The sequence below is a fragment of the Pristiophorus japonicus genome, chromosome 3 (genome assembly GCF_044704955.1).
Source record: "Pristiophorus japonicus isolate sPriJap1 chromosome 3, sPriJap1.hap1, whole genome shotgun sequence".
Lineage (NCBI taxonomy): Eukaryota > Metazoa > Chordata > Chondrichthyes > Pristiophoridae > Pristiophorus > Pristiophorus japonicus.
The window spans coordinates 235,500,348-235,516,385 of record NC_091979.1 but is presented as its reverse complement, the minus strand read 5'-3'; the positions used below and the strand labels follow the sequence as shown (position 1 = coordinate 235,516,385).

Here is a 16,038-nt window from a genome sequence, read left to right as displayed (position 1 = left end):
GACGATGAAAACATGACGGACGGGTGAATGGGAGTAAGTAAGTGGCTTTTCCAGAGAGCCGGCACAGGCACGACGGGCCGAATGGCTGCATGATTCAATGATTCGGATCCTCCTTGAATTTGCCGACCCCACCCCTCTCCTACTCGTCCTCCTCCTCCAGTGCCTCCACGGGCACTCTGTACTGTGCATTAGTCACCCACCGTGTGAAGTCATTCATTTTAAGCTGTTTGTTCACCTTCCCTCTTCCGACCTGGGGTCCTTTCGTTGTACCAATCTGGAGCTCCTGATGCTGTTGAATTATTTATCCCCTCCCACGAGGTGTGAGTGGGCTTGGGACAGTGTTCTGCTCAGGTCCTGCTCACCCATCACCCCCTGTGCTCGCTGACCTACATTGACTCCCGGTTAAGCAACGCCTCAATTTCAAAATTCTCATCCTTGTTTTCAAATCCCTCCATAGCCTCGCCCCTCCCTATCTCTGTAATCTGCTCCAGCCCCATAACCCCCCGAGATGTCTACACTCTAATTCTGCCCTCTTGAGCATCCCTGATTATAAACCCTCAACCATCGGTGGCCGTGCCTTCTGTTGCCTGGGCCCCAAACTCTGGAACTCCCTGCCTAACCTCTCTACCTCTTTTTCCTCCTTCAAGATGCTCCTTAAAACTTACCTCTTTGACCAAGCCCTGCGCTAATTATTTCTTATGTGGCTCGATGTCAAATTTGTTAGTTTTGTTCTCAACACTTCTGTGAAACGCCTTGGGACATTTCACTACGTTAAAGGCGCAACATAAATACAAGTTGTTGTCGTATAACGATCTTATTTTGGTTGTGTGTTCCCCAGTTAACGAAAGCTCTTGTGCTGCGATATCACCCTCTGTCTGCCACGCTGACTGACAAGGTAAGATGGGAGCTTCTGGGTGTGGGACCGCCCTGATCTGTTACTCAACTTGAAGCCTTTTTTGCTTCCTGACCCCTCATGTCTGTCTGTCTGTTCCCTTTCCCCGTCGCACATGATTCAATCCCCTCTCTCTCTCTTCTCCCCTCCCCCAGCTGATGCAACTGCTGACTGACCCGGCTCTGGGCACCGAGGCAGCGAGCGGGTTCGCCCTGTTGGTCAGCGACTCCGCCGACGTGCTGAACAAAGCCACTCACGCCGATGTCCGCATCATGTACCGGCAGCGCTTCTTCACCGAGAACGTTCCCAAACTGGTCCAGGGCTTCCACTCGGCCAGCCAAGGTGAGCCATGGCTTCACTCGCAGTCAGGACGGGCATTGCGACTGTAAAGAATGGGAAGGCACCGCGGGTTAATGGGCGCCTGAGAGAGGGGGAGAGCTTGCCGTTTGCGGTAGGACCGTCTATCGGGCAGGTGTGCGTACCAGACTCTGGCAGGAGCACCCGTACTGTGCCCCGGGAGTCATAGGAAACACTAGTCCCCAGGTCGGAACTCCCGTTACTGTGCCTTTTTCTGACCATTTCCCATACCTCGGGAGTCTCATCAACAAAGGCAGATTCAACACCGCCTCCAGTGTAGCCTTCGGCCGCCTGAGGAAAAGTGTTCGAAGACCAGGCCCTCAAATCTACCACCAAGCTCATGGTCTGCAGGGCTGTAGTAATACCCGCCCTCCTGTATGGCTAAGGCATGGACCATGTACAGTAGACATCTCAAGTCGCTGGAGAAATATCACCAACAATGTCTCCGCAAGATCCTACAAATCCCCTGGGAGGACAGGCGCACCAACATTAGTGTCCTCGTCCAGGCTAACACCTCCAGCATTGAAGCACTGACCACACTCGATCAGTTCCATTGGGCAGGCCATATTGTCCACATGCCAGACACAAGACTCCCAAAGCAAGCGCTCTACTCTGAACTCCTTCACGGCAAATAAGCCAAAGGTGGGCAGAGGAAACGTTACAAGGACACCCTCAAAGCCTCCCTGATAAAGTGTGACATCCTCACTGACACCGGGAGTCCCTGGCCAAAGACTGCCCTAAGTGGAGGAAGTGCATCCGGGAGGGGGCTGAGCACCTCGAGTCTCATCGCCGAGAGCATGCAGAAATCAAACGCAAGCAGCAGAAAGAGCGTGCGGCAAATCTGTCCCACCCACCCCTTGCCTCAACGACAATCTGTCCCACCTGTGACAGAGTCTGTGGTTCTCGTATTGGACTGTTCAGCCACCAAAGAACTCACTTCAGGAGTGGAAGCAAGTCTTCCTCGATTCAGAGGGACTGCTTATGATGATGACTGTGTCCTGGGAGTCACAGGAACACCAGTCCCCAATCGGAGCTCCTGTACTGTGTCCCGGGAACACCCGTCCCCAATCGGAGCTTCCGTACTGGTCCCGGGGGTCACGGCAGCACCAGTCCCCAGGTGTGTGTGCACACTGTGCTCAAGGGACTATGAAGAATGAAATTACTGTAAAATACGCAACTGATCTGCAAGAGCATGCTTCAGTACAATTGCAGGTTTTGCCGTTGAATGTTGGGTTGTGTCTGGAGGGAGGATTTTGAGCTGCCGAACAGCAGGGTGATGTAATGTTAGGTATGGGGCTGGGGCAGAGAAAATCAGTCCTCCTCTCCGCTACTAATTGTTCCCGAGTGACTGCTTTTAGTGAGCTTCTTGATGCTAATACTGGTGTGCTGGCCCCAGCTCTGGCCCGCTCTACCATTGGTACGTTCACTCTAACGCTGCTCTGATTGGTTTGTTGCAGATAATAAATCGAACTACCTGAAGGCGCTCTCTCACGTGCTGAACAGCCTCCCGAAGCAGGTCCTGATGACAGAGCTCCCGTCGGTCAGTACAGGCCTTTTCCTCCTCTGGGGAATCGTGCCGTTCTAGAATACGGGCGTCCTCATCCTGTCCGTTGTCTGATCGTTGCCATCTTGTGTATCTGCGGATATGTGGTGCTCGCTCGAGTTAAACCTCTCCCTCTTGTGTGTGCTGGAGTGTATGTATGTGTGTGCTGGAGTGTATGTATGTGTGTGCTGGAGTGTGTGTGTGCTGGAGTGTGTGTGTGCTGGAGTGTATGTGTGTGCTGGAGTGTGTGTGCTGGAGCGTGTGGGTGTGTGTGCTGGAGCGTATGTATGTGTGTGGGTGTATGTGCTGGAGCGTATGTATGTGTGTGGTTGTGTGTGCTGGAGTATGTATGTGTGTGGGTGTGTGTGATGGAGCGTATGTGTGTGGGTGTGTGTGCTGGAGAGTATGTATGTGTGTGGGTGTGTGATGCTGGAGTGTATGTATGTGTGGGTGTGTGTGCTGGAGTGTATGTATGTGTGTGGGTGTGTGTGCTGGAGTGTATGTGTGTGGGTGTGTGCTGGAGAGTATGTATGTGTGTGTGCTGGAACGTATGTATGTGGGTGTGTGTGCTGGAGTGTATGTATGTGTGTGGGTGTGTGCTGGAGAGTATGTATGTGTGTGTGCTGGAACGTATGTATGTGTGTGGGTGTGTGTGCTGGAGAGTGTATGTGTGTGGGTGTGTGGTGCTGGAGTGTATGTATGTGTGTGGGTGTGTGTGCTGGAGAGTATGTATGTGTGTGGGTGTGGTGCTGGAGTGTATGTATGTGTATGTGTGTGTGCTGGAGTGTATGTATGTGTGTGTGCTGGAGAGTATGTATGTGTGTGTGCTGGAGCGTATGTATGTGTGTGGGTGTGTGGTGCTGGAGTGTATGTATGTGTGGGTGTGTGTGCTGGAGAGTATGTGTGTGGGTGTGTGTGCTGGAGCGTATGTATGTGTGGGTGTGTGCTGGAGAGTGTATGTGTGTGGGTGTGTGGTGCTGGAGTGTATGTATGTGTGTGGGTGTGTGTGCTGGAGAGTATGTATGTGTGTGGGTGTGTGATGCTGGAGTGTATGTATGTATGTGTGTGGGTGTGTGTGCTGGAGTGTATGTATGTGTGTGGGTGTGTGTGCTGGAGTGTATGTATGTGTGTGGGTGTGTGCTGGAGAGTATGTGTGTGGGTGTGTGATGCTGGAGTGTATGTATGTGTGTGGGTGTGTGTGCTGGAGTGTATGTATATGTGTGGGTGTGTGTGCTGGAGTGTATGTATGTGTGGGTGTGTGCTGGAGAGTATGTGTGTGTGCTGGAACGTATGTATGTGTGTGGTGTGTGTGCTGGAGTGTATGTATGTGTGTGGGTGTGTGCTGGAGAGTATGTATGTGTGTGTGCTGGAACGTATGTATGTGTGTGGGTGTGTGTGCTGGAGAGTGTATGTGTGTGGGTGTGTGGTGCTGGAGTGTATGTATGTGTGTGGGTGTGTGTGCTGGAGAGTATGTATGTGTGGGTGTGGTGCTGGAGTGTATGTATGTGTGTATGTGTGTGTGCTGGAGTGTATGTATGTGTGTGTGCTGGAGAGTATGTATGTGTGTGTGCTGGAGCATATGTATGTGTGTGGGTGTGTGGTGCTGGAGTGTATGTATGTATGTGTGTGGGTGTGTGTGCTGGAGAGTATGTGTGTGGGTGTGTGTGCTGGAGCGTATGTATGTGTGGGTGTGTGTTGGAGAGTGTATGTGTGTGGGTGTGTGGTGCTGGAGTGTATGTATGTGTGTGGGTGTGTGTGCTGGAGAGTATGTGTGTGGGTGTGTGTGCTGGAGCGTATGTATGTGTGTGGGTGTGTGCTGGAGTATATGTGTGGGTGTGTGGTGCTGGAGTGTGTATGTATGTGTGGGTGTGTGTGCTGGAGTGTATGTATGTATGTGTGTGGGTGTGTGTGCTGGAGCGTATATGTGTGTGCTGGAGAGTATGTATGTGTGTGGGTGTGTGCTGGAGTATATATGTGTGGGTGGGTGTGTGTGGTGCTGGAGCGGGTCTGTGCTGGAGCACAGTGGAGCGGGTGAAATGTTCGCATATGCACTGATTTTTGCATTGTAAAACCAGTGAGCGTCCTGCGTGGGATCTCCAGACCGTTGCACAACCGCACACCTTAACGGGAGCATCACTCCTAAGTTATGTTTCCTCTCCCTCAACCTCTGATTTTCTCCTCCTGCAAGCGTACTCAGAGTTCACAGGCAGAGGGTGTCCTCTGGCACTTCGCTTCAGTGGGCCGAGACAGTAAATGGCGGCACGATATCCGACTGGTGGGGGGGAGGCTAGCAGGCGAGTCTGATATCTGCGTTAATACATTCCCCAACAGCAGTCACTGGACTGCCATTAGGAGCAAGAGCCATGGTTGGTTGGTTTGTTTTCCCACCCGCCAATGTTCCCCCTCATTTTTGGGGGCGGCTGCGTGGCCCATTCACAATTCTGCATCTACATGGTTTTTTCATAGAATACAATCATAGACATTTACAGCACAGAAGGAAGCCATTCAGCCTATCATGTCCATGCTGGACGACAAAGAGCCATCCAGCCTAATCCTACTTTCCAGCCCTTGGTCCGTAGCCCTGTAGGTTGCTGCACTTTAAGTGCACATCCAAGTACTTTTTAAATGTGGTGATGGTTTCTGCCTCTACCACCTTTCAGGCAGTGAGTTCCAGACCCCCACTGCCCTCTGGGTGAAGACATTTCCAATTTTTCCATTTAAAAGCCGATGAGTCATCTGCACAGCAGCTCCAGAGCGCTACGCGGCCACACAGCTTAAAGGTAACATTCCCCCATCCCGAGCCTTTGTATGTTAAACTCAGTTATTGTCTCTTCCCCACCGCTCTGACTGTCGTCCTGATTGAGATCTGTTTATCCCAGAGCCACTCGGGGGCCACTCCCTGGGGTGTCTTTATTATGCCGGGGATAATGGTGGGCTTCCTGACCCTTTTAGTCTCTGGTTTGTGTTAAGGATCATTGTCTCGTCTCTGTCTCTGTCTCATTCTGCAGTTGCGGTCCTGCGTAGATCTGCAGCTGTGATGGTTTCTTTTGTCTTTCGGATGAGATGTTAAACCGAAGCCCCGTCTGCCTCCTCGTGTGGACATAAAAGATCCCACGGCACAATTGGGAGAAGAGCAGGGGGAGTTTTTCCCCAGTGTACTGTTGGTGCTGGTTTCGAGCAGATGAGCGTGTGTGTGATTGGTGCGGTCCCAGCTGCGTGCTGGGGCCTCCGTTGATGTGTGCTGGATTTAAGCATTGCTCCATTTCCTTCCCCAGCTGCTGATCCTGTTGCTGGAGGCCCTCTCCTGCTCGGATGAGGTGGTCCAGTTGTCCACCCTGGGCTGTTTGCACCCTCTGTTGCTGGACGCCCCGCAGATCATGAGCTTGCACATCGAGACCTTGGTGAACAAACTGCTCGATCTGACGTCTAGCCCGGCCATGGTACGTACAGGGAGCTGGGGAAACGTGGCATTGATCAGGAATCAAAGCGTTTGATGAGATTTAACTCCTTCCAACCTCGTCCTTGGTGCTTCCCCCAGGATTATCCCGGAACAGATACCTGGGGTCCTTCTAGGTGAAGGCCATCTTCCTTCGTCATTTTTTGTTGGGGTTCTCGAGACCCTTCTGCATTCACAGATATTTTACCAGGCCATGGGACATTTTGATTGCACAGTGATCTGACCCAACAAGATTTCTTGCCTCGACTACAACAATAACTTGCATTTTATATAGCGCCTTTAACGAGGTCAAATCTCCCAAGACCATGCTTGCCCTGGGAGCAATGCTGTCGGGAGACTGTAGTGTTTGGTTTCTGGGCTATAGTTAGCCTCAGGAATGGGGGGTGGGCGTGGTTATGGATACCAAGAAAGGTGATTTTCAAGTGGAGGCTTTGTGTTGGGGATTTATACACTTAATTCTCCACAAAGCTTATTCCCTGTGTCACAGAATTGTACAGCATAGGGGGTCATTCGACCCACCGTGCATGTACCGGCTCTTAGAGCTGTCCAACAAGTCCCACTGCCCCTGGCTCTTTCCCCATAGTCCTGTAATTTTTTTTTCCTTTATCCAATTCCCTTTTGAAAGATACCATTGAATCTGCTTCCACTGCCCTTTCAGGCAAGGAGGCTGTGGAGGAGGCGGATTGGGGGAGGGGGGGCTGTGGGGAAGGAGGGCTGGAGGGGAGGCGGAGCTGTGGTGGGGGGGTGCTGCTGGGGTGGAGAGAGGCGGGGCCGGCAGGGAGGGAGGGGCAGGGCTGGAGGGGAAGCCGGGTTCAAGAAGATGTGCTGGTTCCTCCCTGTGGTTCACGTCCCTCATTCGGGGTAGAGATGCCTCAGAAATAATGATGAGTCAGTCGTGTATCAGTGCCTTGCTGGAAAGGTTTGCCTCTCCTCACTGACCGGTTTGTGTATGTTTTAATTGCAGAAAGTCCGTATTGCGTCCTTGCAATGTATGCACGCACTGACCAAGCTGCCGCCGCATGTGGTAAGATTTGTACAATTAGCCATGAGTTACATTACCCAATAGACTAGCCTATCATCTCGCATGCACTGAATTCCTCCCTTCTATTTCCAGTCACTGTCCTTATGCGAGTAAAGTTGGCAGACATTTTGAGCACAGCACCATCCTACAAACACCAATAAGGTGAATCACGCTTGAAGGAATTCAGCAAATCAGCATCCACCACGAGACGGCAGCCTGTTCCAGAGGCCCACTATTCTCTGGCCAAAAGAACCACCTCCTGACGTCTAACCTCAATCTGGCCTTACACAACTTAACATTGTGAGCCCTGGTCCTCCCCAACCTATTTAGTTGAAACAAGCTGTCAACTGGAACATAATCTAATCCCTTCACCATCTTATGAAATCAATCAGATGACCCCTAACTCTACGTCCTTCTGAAGTGTAGAAACTGAGCTATTTTAGCCTATCTTGGTAACTAAGATGCTTCAAAGAAGGAATTAATCTAGTGGCATCCTTTCTAAAAGCCTCAATATTACCCACCATGTGAGACGATCAAAACCTGACACAATATTCCAAGTGCAGCCTGAGCAATGTCTTGTACCAGGACAAAATGGTTGGCCTTGTCTTGCAATCAATTGTCCTGCAAAATGTACCCCCAACACCCGAGTCACTCCAGCTGTCGCCTCGTGGCATGGCTCCTGAACCTTGATATCTGTGCACTCGACGCCCAGATCTGCTCCTTTCTCCACCTGCTTCAACCCTTTCTCCTGAAAGGTGTTGAGCATTTGCCTGGCCCACGTGTATAACGCTGCACTTTGCCTGGTTAAAGTACAAGACTATGAGGTGGATGCAGAGAGGATGTTTCCACTGATGGGGGAGATTAGAACTAGAGGGCATGATCTTGGAATCAGGGGCCACCCATTTAAAACTGAGATGAGGAGAAATTTCTTCTGAGGGTTGTGGATCTGTGGAATTCGCTGCCTCAGAGCTGTGGAAGCCGGGACATTGACAAATTTAAGACAGAGATAGACAGTTTCTGAACTGATAAGGGGTTATGGGGAGGGGACAGGGAAGTGGACCTGAGTTCATGATCGGATCAACCATGATCGTATTAAATGGCGGAGCAGGCTAGGGGGGGCCGTATGGCCTACTCCTGATCCTATTTCTTATGTTCGTATGTTGGGTAGCGGTTCCTTGTGCTGCCGCGCGTAGTGACGTTCCGTTCAGTGTTTCTGACCAACCTGTCAACGCATTCTCTGAGGAGAAGATATTGATGAGTGGGCTTGCGATGTTTCTGTGTGGAGCAGTGGGCTTGGTCTCTCCCTGTGACCATCCGTCATCGGTCTGCCGTATGGAAGCCAGGTTTGTAAATAACTTTTTTGGAAAATTTAAAGGTAATTTGCCCCCTTCTTTGCAGATCCTGCCGCTCAAAGCCCGGGTGATTCAAGCTCTGGCCAAACCTCTGGACGACCGGAAGCGGCTCGTGAGGAAGGAGGCGGTCGCAGCTCGGGGAGAATGGTACGTGCGGGATACGGGGAAAATATAACTCTTTGTTTATTATGATCAGAACATAACACACAGCACCATCATTTCCCAATCCTCTTTGGCTGCACATGTGGTGCCAGACGACTCCATCATCATCATCATCATCATCATAGGCAGTCCCTCGGAATCGAGGAAGACTTGCTTCCATTCTTAAAATGAGTCCTTAGGTGGCTGAACAGTCCAATACGAGAACCACAGTCCCTGTCACAGGTGGGACAGATAGTCATTGTTGAGGGAAAGGGTGGGTGGGGCTATTTTGCCGCACGCTTTTTCCGCTGTCTGCGCTTGGCTTTCTGCATGCTCTTGGCGCTGAGACTTGAAGTGCTCAGGACTGTTAATGTGGTAGCTTGGTTTAAAAAGGGAGAAAGGGATAGACTGAGTAATTGCAGGCCAGTCAGCCTAACCTTGGTGGAAGGAAAATTATTGGAAATTATTCTGAAGAACAGGATAAATCTTCATTTAGAAAGACACGGATTAATCAAGGTCAGGGAAGGTTGTGTCTGACTAACTTGATTGAATTTTTTGAGGAGGTAACAATGAATGTTGTGCGTTTGATGTTGTATATATGGATTTCAGCAAGGCTTTTGATAAGGTTCCACATGGCAGACTGGTCACGAAAGTAAAAGCCCATGGGATCCAGGGTAAAGCGGCAAGTTGGATCCGAAATTGGCTCAAAGGCAGGAAGCAGAGGGTAATGGTTGATGGGTGTTTTTGTGACTGGAGGATGTTTCCAGTGGGATTCCGCAGGGTTCAGTACTAGGTCCCTTGCTTTTTGTGGTACATATCAATGATCTAGATTTGAATATGGGGGCATGATTAAGAAGTTTGCAGATGATACTAAAATCGGCTGTGTGGTTGATAATGAAGAAAGCTGTAGACTGCAGGAAGATATCAATCAGGTGGGCAGAACAGTGGCAAATGGAATTTAATCCAGAGAAATGTGAGGTAATGCATTTGGGGAGATATAACAAGGAAAGAGAATACACATTAAATGGTAGGATACTGAGGCGTGTAGAGGAATAAAGGGACATTGGAATGCATGTCCACAGATCTCTGAAGGTAGCAGGCCAGGTTGATAAGGTGGTTAAGAAGGTGTACGGAACGCTTGCCTTTATTAGCCGAGGCATAGAATACTAGAGCAGGTGGATTATGCTTGGGCTGTATAAAACAATTAGAGCCGAGTCCATGATCAGATCAGCCATAATCGTATTGAATGGCGGAGCAGGCTCGAGGGGCCGTATGGTCTACTCCTGTTCTGATGGTCCAATGTAAGTTGATGTCTGCCACAGCGGTATTGGAGTGTTGTGATAGGCCACCTTGGGCTAGGGAGGTGGGGGGGGAAATCATCCAGGGTTCCAGTTCCTGGTCACTATCCTGTAAGGAGCATCTTAGAGGAGGAGAGAGGGTGGAGAGTTTTAGGGAGGGAATTCCAGAGCTCGGGGCCAAGGCAACTGAAGGCGTGGCCACCAATGGTGGAGTGATTAAAATCGGGGATACTCGAGGTCAGAATTAGAGGAGTGCAGAGATCTGGGAGGGTAATGGGGCTGAGGGAGGTTACAGAGATAAGTCCAGGAGACCTCACAGACCAAGTGTTACGTGTAAAGACACTTCTCTATGATGCAATCTCTACCCCAGTCAAGATCGGGCCCAGAGTCAACTATTCCCTGTGATAGTGACCAAAGCTGAAAATGTGACTGGAGGCTTTGCTGCTGGATAAAAGGCTCCCCGGGGAGTTTGCAGAGCGGAGTCTCCCAGGCCTGATGGTCCCGGGTAGAGTCCCGCCCACTGCTGAGTTGCCTGATCTGAGCCGGGACTGTAATAACTTGCATGTTGTGGAGCGAGGCGGTAACAATCGGCCAGGGTTCCCACTCCTGGTCGCTGCCATTGACCCGTGCTGGAGAAGCATATCCGGCAGTGTGGGGTGGGTGGCGGAACAGACAGAATCAGCCTGACTTCTGTGCCAGGTGCTATTGGCCCATCTGGGAGCACCATGGTCCTCTGGGGGAGGGGGGCGGTGGGGGTTGAGGTGCCCAGCAGGGATGATGGAGCTAGACGAGTCTACAAGCTGCTCCCAACACCCGAGAGAGAATGCTCAGTTACTGTTATTTAATCCGCCTTTCGTGTCCCAGGTGCGAACTGATCCCTTCACATTCTTATCTTTAGAACAGGAAAGACTATTTCATTCTCATTTTTCTCTCTCTTCCCCACTCCAACCACCCACAATAAATCCGGCCTTTTTTTTTGTTTTAGGTTTCTTTTAGGGAGCCCGGGGAGTTGATGTTGGGCCAGGTTCCCTAACCTGAGAGAGGAGACAATCAGACGGGGCCTCGGGCCTGTCCCCCACACTTACAACCCAGCGCCCCGTCCGACACAACATTCCAAAACACCAGAAAAAGAAACCGCTCCATGCAAGAAGAAAACCGACAGCTTTCAGCCGAGCGGGAGACAGAAAAAGAAGAAAATTGCACCTTGATATTTAACCGATTTTAACAAATCTATAAATTAGCACATTTCATTAATCACCGCATGTGGTCTCGATGCCCAGTGTGTGATTTAAACCCCCCCCCCCCCCCCCGCCCCAGGATAAAGCACAAGCATCCTCGCTAACTCTCAGCAAATTACCTCCAGCGTTCCAGTAACTGAGCACAGACCGTGTGCGGGTCAGAGATACCCTGCACCAAACACCTGCCCAGCGCTTTCACTGAATTCATGCTGATGGTTAATGCCAGCCTACCCTGTACCGGGAAAACACTGTCCACAATATTGGGCAACCCGGGAATGAGTTACCCCTGGGAATCTAATCGAGGGGCTCGGGGGCGGGGAGGGGTGCTTATATATAGAGTAATGGATACCCGGGAGTGAGTTACAGGCTGGAATCTAATCGAGGGGTTCGGGGGGGTTTTATATAGAATAAATGATACCCAGAAGTGAGTTACAGACTGGAATCCAATCAAGGGGTTCGGGGGTTTATATATAAAATAACCGATACCCAGGAGCGAGTTACAGGCTGGAATCTGAGAGGTACAGTCTTGAAATCGCTCTAATGAATACATCTCTGAACAGACACCTTAGCAAGTGTAACACAGAGTAGGGAGGGAAAAGCCGTGATGTTTGAGCAAGTGGAACCCAGCAGGAAAAAGGAGGATAACTGAGTGCCGGAAAGAAAGTGAACGTAGGGTCTGGGGAAGAATGCCCGAGACGGGGAGCAGAACTGCAAACACAGACCCCGGTCGCAGTGTGTTGAAATGCAGTGTCCATAAGTTCGACACTTGCTCTGCGGCTCTTGTGGTCTTGAGATCGGCTCCTGGTTCAAATCCTCCTCTTGCCAACAAAACTTTACTCCGCCAATTAACCGCTCGATCAAGGGACTCGTCTCAAGCAGCCTGCAGTCACCCCGCTGCTGAGAGAGTGCCAGTATTTACTGGCCCTGGGCAGTGACGAGACGGGCTGCAATTAAAAGGTATTTTAGTGTAATGTTTGCACTTTCTTTCCTTTGTGGCCTATCCGTCGAGTGAGGGCAAGTGTCCCATGTGTCCAATCTTCTCCGGCTGTAACTCTGGTCACAAGTAGTTCATTCACCTTCACCTCCTCCAGGGCAATTAGGGATGGGCAATAAATGCTGGCCTTGCCAGCGACACCCGCATCCCAAGAACAAATTTTTTAAAAAAGAACATGGCTTGATGCCTCGTTCGGTGTGTGGCTTGGCCCCATGTCTCTCGGTCAGGAATTATTGCGGGCGGGGTAAGCTGAACTATCGGAATGCCCGTGTTTGCTCCTGGATTGCTCGGTTGGTGAAGGATAGGAGTGGCGCAGGTACAGTCCCCAGTCCGCACTGAATTCGCAGATTCTAGCTCGGCCTCCCATAGTCAACGTTTCCCCTCAAGAGTCAACACCTTAAATGGCAGGAGTTCGGCGAGAATTGGCTTCAAAAGGAGCACGTTGTACAGAAATAATGCACATTGCGCTACAGGGCTAAACTCCTGTACAAGGTACTAGACTGTCTCTCGAATCCATCAGTCATTGAAGGTTGGCATGCAGGTACAGCAGGCAGTTAAGAAAGCAAATGGCATGTTGGCCTTCATAGCGAGGGGATTTGAGTACAGGGGCAGGGAGGTGTTGCTACAGTTGTGCAGGGCCTTGGTGAGGCCACACCTGGAGTATTGTGTACAGTTTTGGTCTCCTAACCTGAGGAAGGACATTCTTGCTATTGAGGGAGTGCAGCGAAGGTTCACCAGACTGATTCCTGGGATGGTGGGACTGACCTATCAAGAAAGACTGGATCAACTGGGCTTGTATTCACTGGAGTTCAGAAGAATGAGAGGGGACCTCATAGAAACGTGTAAAATTCTGACGGGGTTAGATGCAGGAAGAATGTTCCCAATGTTGGGGAAGTCCAGAACCAGGGGACACAGTCTAAGGATAAGGGGTAAGCGATTTAGGACCGAGATGAGGAGGAATTTCTTCACCCAGAGAGTGGTGAACCTGTGGAATTCTCTACCACAGAAAGTTGTTGAGGCCAATTTACTAAATATATTCAAAAGGGAGTTAGATGAAGTCCTTACTACTCGGGGATCAAGGGGTATGGCAAGAAAGCAGGAATGGGGTACTGAAGTTGCATGTTCAGCCATGAACTCATTGAATTGCGGTGCAGGGAAGGGCTGAATGGCCTACTCCTGCACCTATTTTCTATGGGTCTGTTAATGGAGAAACCATCGCTTTTCTGTATTTCAGGGGTATCCTGCACTCACTGAGCCAAACCACAGCGCTCCCTCTGACCCATCACTGATGGATACTGACCCACAGCGACCTCACTGTCCCAACATGGGTGGGCACTGACCCATGGAGTTCATTCGGTCCCATCACTGCCCCCTTGGTGCTCTGTGACATCCTCCCGAACCACCAGTGTTTTTATCTTGTTTCCCCATCCTTTAATCACTGCCTTTGTGTGTGTGTGTGCTGAGAGTGGGGGCGGGCAAGAGGGCATTTGACCATTCTCCTACAGTGTTTTTGCCCCAGAGTGGCCGTTCTCCCTCTGCCTGATACAAGGGGCTTTGAAGTTTCACCTCTTACCCCTCCTCCCACCATCCAACTTGTTGACTTGGTAAACAAGTAATTTAATTCTCCCGAGGGTCAACATCATCATAGGCAGTCCCTCAGAATTGAGGAAGACTTTCACTCTAAAATGAGTCCTTAGGTGGCTGAACAGTCCAATATGAGAACCACTGTCCCTGTCAGTCGTTGAGGGTTAAGGGAGGGTGGGACTGGTATGCCGCACGCTCTTTTCGCTGCCTGCACCTGGTTTCTGCATGCTCTCGGCGATGAGACTCAAGGTGCTCAGCGCCCTCCGGGATGCACTTCCTCCACTTCGGGCGGTCTTTGACCAAGTTCTCCCAGGTGTCAGTGGGGATGTTGCACTTTATCAGGGAGGCTTTGAGGGTGTCCTTGTAACGTTTCCTCTGCCACCTTTGGCTCGTTTGCCGTGAAGGAGTTCCGAGTAGAGTAGGAAATCAATGTTGCCTTTGTTAATTGCAACCCCCACGCCCCTCCTCAATCTGACACCAAACAGTTGACACCAGGATGAGGACTGGGCTGTTCGGTTGTCCATTGTTCACTAACATCCCACGATAGTGTTATAGCTCTGTCCTGTGCCTGTGTGGTGAGCAGCACGGCCTGCTGTCCTGACGGAGAGTCACAGAGCGGCGGCGTTGACTCCGTTTCTCTCTCCACAGACGCTGCCTGGCCTGCTGTTTTATGTTTGATTCTAGCATCCGCCATATTTTACTTTTGTATTCGTGTGTTGCTGTTCTCTTTGCCTCTTTTCTGCAGCCTTGCGGTGGGAAAGGAGGGCAGGTTTTAAACTTGTAATTACCCATGGGTCCCAAGCCCGTTTTCTTCCCTGCTCTCGTTCCTCCCACCATCCAAATGCAGATCATTGTGCCGTCTCCCACCAGTACCACTCCCTCCATCTTCGAGCTTGGCGGCAAATAATTGCTGCTCCCCAAACACTGTAACCCTAACCTGATTGTGTTTCTCCTCTAGTGTCAGCTGTGGCTCAGTGGGCCTCTGAGTCAGAAGGTTGTAGGTTCAAGTCCCACTCCAGAGACTTGAGCACATAAATCCAGGCTGATACTCCCAGTGCAGTACTGAGGGAGTGCCACACTGCTGGAGGAGCAGTGCTGAGGGAGAGCTGCACTGCTGGAGCTGCCGTCTTTTGGATGAGATGTTAAACTGCCCCCTCAAGTGGAAAGATCCCCTGGGACTATTTTGAAGAAGAGCAGGGGAATTATCCCCTGTGTCCTGGCCAATATTTATCCCTCAATCAACATGTCAAAAACAGATTATCTGGTCATTATTACATTGCTGTTTGTGGGAGCTTGCTGTGCGCAAATTGGCTGTCTCATTTCCCACATTACAACAGTGACTACACTCAAAGTATTTAATTGGGATGTAAAGCGCTTTGGGACGTCCGGTGGTTGTGAAAGGTGCTATATAAATCCAAGTTTTATTTGTACTGCACGCCTCCATCTTTCAAACTATAAGAAAAATATCCCCCCCCCCCCCCCTCCCTGCTGGCACGGTTTGTAAAAAAATTTGGCTTGGAGCAGCCATGATCATGCCCAGGGAAGGATATCTTGCTGTTAACCCTCAGCTGCCTCTTGCTCCTCATGGGGTGGTGCTGAGCTGGGGGAGGGGGAAACAGCACACACCTTCCCTTTTTCCACTCGTAGGTTTAACCGAGACCAGTAGATCGCACTAGGTGCTGTCCACAAACAACTGCTTTTACGTAGCACAAAGGAGGTGGTGAGAGTGACGGGGTGTGAGAAGCACCTAGCCTTCGCCTGTTCCACCCGACTCTGGTTTACAAAGTGTGAGATTTGCAACTGTTGCCTCCACAACTGCTAATGTTAAAATTAACTCCCAACCTGGAGGAATAATTAATGTTTTTAAAAACAAATTAAAAAAAATTTGTATTGGAGATTGCTTTTTTTTTTCCCCAGAAGGATACTTAAGACTGCAGAAAGCAGTGCTGTTTGGCAAGAGTCAGCTTTCCCATTCTTGACCAATGTTCCCATGATATTTTTGGTGTGTAGCCCATTCAAAGTCTCACATGCACAAAATCTCCTATTCAGAACATAAGAATCAGGAGTATGCCATTCAATGAGATTGTGGCTGATCATCGACCTCGACTCCACTTTCCTGTACTATGTCTGTATCCCTTAATATTCAAAAATCTATCCATCT

General features: G+C 50.3%; 1 protein-coding gene across 2 annotated transcripts in view; it reads left to right on the top strand.

Moving 5' to 3' along the window:
* Nucleotides 1–16,038, top strand: part of mms19 (MMS19 homolog, cytosolic iron-sulfur assembly component) — a 109,616-nt gene that overhangs the window by 73,193 nt on the left and 20,385 nt on the right. The window contains exons 25-31 of one of the 2 annotated variants that reach the window (XM_070876436.1): nt 839–895; nt 1,048–1,234; nt 2,707–2,789; nt 6,068–6,232; nt 7,214–7,273; nt 8,669–8,769; nt 11,047–15,772. In XM_070876436.1, the coding sequence (XP_070732537.1) occupies nt 839–895; nt 1,048–1,234; nt 2,707–2,789; nt 6,068–6,232; nt 7,214–7,273; nt 8,669–8,769; nt 11,047–11,074 (681 nt within the window). In that variant the 3' untranslated portion in view covers nt 11,075–15,772. Of the gene's footprint in view, nt 1–838; nt 896–1,047; nt 1,235–2,706; nt 2,790–6,067; nt 6,233–7,213; nt 7,274–8,668; nt 8,770–11,046; nt 15,773–16,038 lie in introns of those variants that run through there. The other variant, XM_070876435.1, reaches the window with a different exon arrangement.